Below are 2,488 nucleotides of genomic sequence, written 5' to 3' on the forward strand. Positions count from 1 at the left end.
CTTCGACACAGGACCACCTCCCTCCTTTTCACCGCCACCCCCGCCAGGCCGTGCCTACGACACCGTGCGATCCAGCTTCAAGCCCGGGCTGGAGGCCCGGCTGGGAGGGGCGGGACCGCCTGGGCTCTATGCCCCCGGCCTAGGCGCTCACGGGCCTCTCCCTTACCCTGAGCGCCAGAAGCGGGCTCGGTCCATGATCATCTTGCAGGACTCGCCCCACGAACCAGCCGTGGCCGAGAGCAGCCGGCCTCCCCCTGCAGCCACGCCACCCGAGCGACTGAGGCGGAAGGCGCGAGTGCCCGGCAGCCAAGACAGCCCATACGCCAACCTGGGCGCCTTCAGTGCCAGTCTCTTTGCCCCGTCCAAGCCCCAGCGCAGGAAGAGCCCCCTGGTGAAGCAGCTGCAGGTGGAGGAAGCGCAAGATCGGGCTGCCCTGGCTGTGGGGGGCAGCGGCAGCAGCTTTCCCCGGGAGCCCTCGCCCACCCGCCGGGGGCACCGGCTGGGGGGGCTTGACTACCCGCCGGGGGAGCCGCCTGGCCTTCCATTCGCCGGTGCCGGCCCGGGCAAGGAACGAGACCGCCGGCTGGATGAGAGGCGCCGCTCCACCGTCTTCCTCTCCGTGGGGGCCATCGAGGGCAGCCCGCCCACCGCAGACCTGCCATCCCTGCAGCCTTCCCGATCCATCGACGAGCGCCTCCTTGGCAGTGGTCGGGACCTGCTCTTACCCTCGCCCGTCTCCGCTCTCAAGCCATTGGTCAGCAGCCCCAGCCCCCCTGTGGGCTCCACCTTCATCCACCCACTCACCGGCAAGCCCCTGGACCCCAGCTCGCCCTTAGCCCTCGCCCTGGCCGCCCGGGAGCGGGCCCTGGCTTCCCAGGTGCCCTCGAGATCCCCGACCCCCGTTCACAGCCCAGACACGGACCGGCCAGCCCCGCTCTTTGTGGATATCCAGAGCAGAGAGCCAGAACGCAGCAGCCTGGCTTCCCCGACCCCTGCCTTTTCCCCTCGGGGCCCCGCCTGGGGGCCCCTCCCTGCCCGCCGAGAGGTCGAGAAGTCCCCACGGGAGGAGAGGAAGACGCCAGAAGACAAGAAGTCCATGATCCTCAGCGTCCTGGACACGTCGCTCCAGCGCCCCGCCGGCCTCATCGTGGTCCATGCCACGGGCAACGGGCAGGGCCCTGGCGAGCTGGAGGCCGAGGAGAGTACACCGGACACCCCCGAGCTGAGCCAGGCCCCTCCTCCGGCCGCTGCCCCAGCGGCCGCTCCAGGGGCCCTGCCCAGCCCCCGGGCCCAGCCCCCAACCAGTCCCCCGGCCGCCGCCACTGACACGGTGCTGGGCCAGGGCAGCTCGGAGGAAGAGCCCGACGTGGTGTTCGCGGTGACGTTGCCCCCCGCGCAGCTGTCGTCCAGCGATGAGGAGACCCGGGAAGAGCTGGCCAGGATCGGGCTGGTGCCGCCCCCAGACGAGTTCGCCAACGGCCTCCTGGTGACCACGCCCCCCCCGGGCCCCGGGCCGGCCCCTTCTCCCATGGCCTCACCCAGCCCAGCCTCAGGGAAGCCCAGCAGTGACGCGCCCCCCGCTCCGGAGTCAGCCGCGGATTCTGGTGTGGAGGAGGTGGACACGCGCAGCTCCAGCGACCCTCACCTGGAGACCACAAGCACCATCTCCACCGTGTCCAGCATGTCCACGTTGAGCTCCGAGAGCGGCGAGCCCACGGACACGCACACCTCCTTCGCTGACGGACACACTTTTGTACTCGAGAAGCCGCCTGTGCCTCCGAAACCGAAACTCAAGTCCCCGCTCGGGAAGGGGCCCGTGACCTTCAGGGACCCCTTGCTCAAGCAGTCCTCGGACAGCGAGCTCATCGCCGCCGCCTCCGCCGGGCTGGCCTCCGGAGCTGGGCCTGCCCGCCCTCGCTACCTCTTCCAGAGAAGGTCTAAGCTGTGGGGGGACCCGGTGGAGAGCCGGGGACTCCCAGGCCCCGAAGACGACAAACCGACTGTGATCACCGAGCTGAGCTCCCGACTGCAACAGCTCAACAAAGACACCCGTTCCCTAGGGGAGGAGCCCGTGGGAGGCCTGGGGGGCCTGCTCGATCCCATCAAGAAGTCGCCTGCTGTGGCTGCACGGTGAGTGGGGAGCGGGTGGGGGCGGGGCGGGGGGAGAGGAGGAGGAGGTGGGCATGTCCAGGGCATGTGGATGCTCCCTTCCCTCCCAGCCATGCCTCTCTGTCCATCCCTCTATCCTCCTCCGGGCCATCCCCTGTCCATGAGAAGGGGCTTTCTGGGCCTCGGCCCCGCGACCAAGCCAGCCTCGGAGCTCCCTCGGAGCTCCCTCGGAGCCCTCCTCTCTCCCGTGAGCGCTCTGGATGGCCCCACACGTCCCCCTGGGCTCCCTCTACCCCCCAGAGGCTGGGTAGCTCATCTCCCCGTGGTGGTAATTCTTCCTCCCTGGTTCCCTGGGGCTGCCTGGCCTCCCACCGAGCAC

The 2,488-nt window shown here is 70.0% G+C and overlaps 1 protein-coding gene across 1 annotated transcript; it reads left to right on the top strand.

Annotated features, from left to right (window-relative positions):
• Window positions 1–7: 7 nt before the first annotated feature.
• LOC123255598 (SH3 and multiple ankyrin repeat domains protein 3-like) lies at window positions 8–2,134 on the top strand (the record flags this gene model as incomplete). Its single annotated transcript, XM_044684362.1, has 1 exon — window positions 8–2,134. A coding segment is annotated over one exon (2,127 nt), but the record flags the coding sequence as incomplete, so codon positions are not given.
• Window positions 2,135–2,488: the final 354 nt, after the last annotated feature.

The sequence above is a fragment of the Gracilinanus agilis genome, unplaced genomic scaffold (genome assembly GCF_016433145.1).
Source record: "Gracilinanus agilis isolate LMUSP501 unplaced genomic scaffold, AgileGrace unplaced_scaffold49234, whole genome shotgun sequence".
NCBI lineage: Eukaryota > Metazoa > Chordata > Mammalia > Didelphimorphia > Didelphidae > Gracilinanus > Gracilinanus agilis.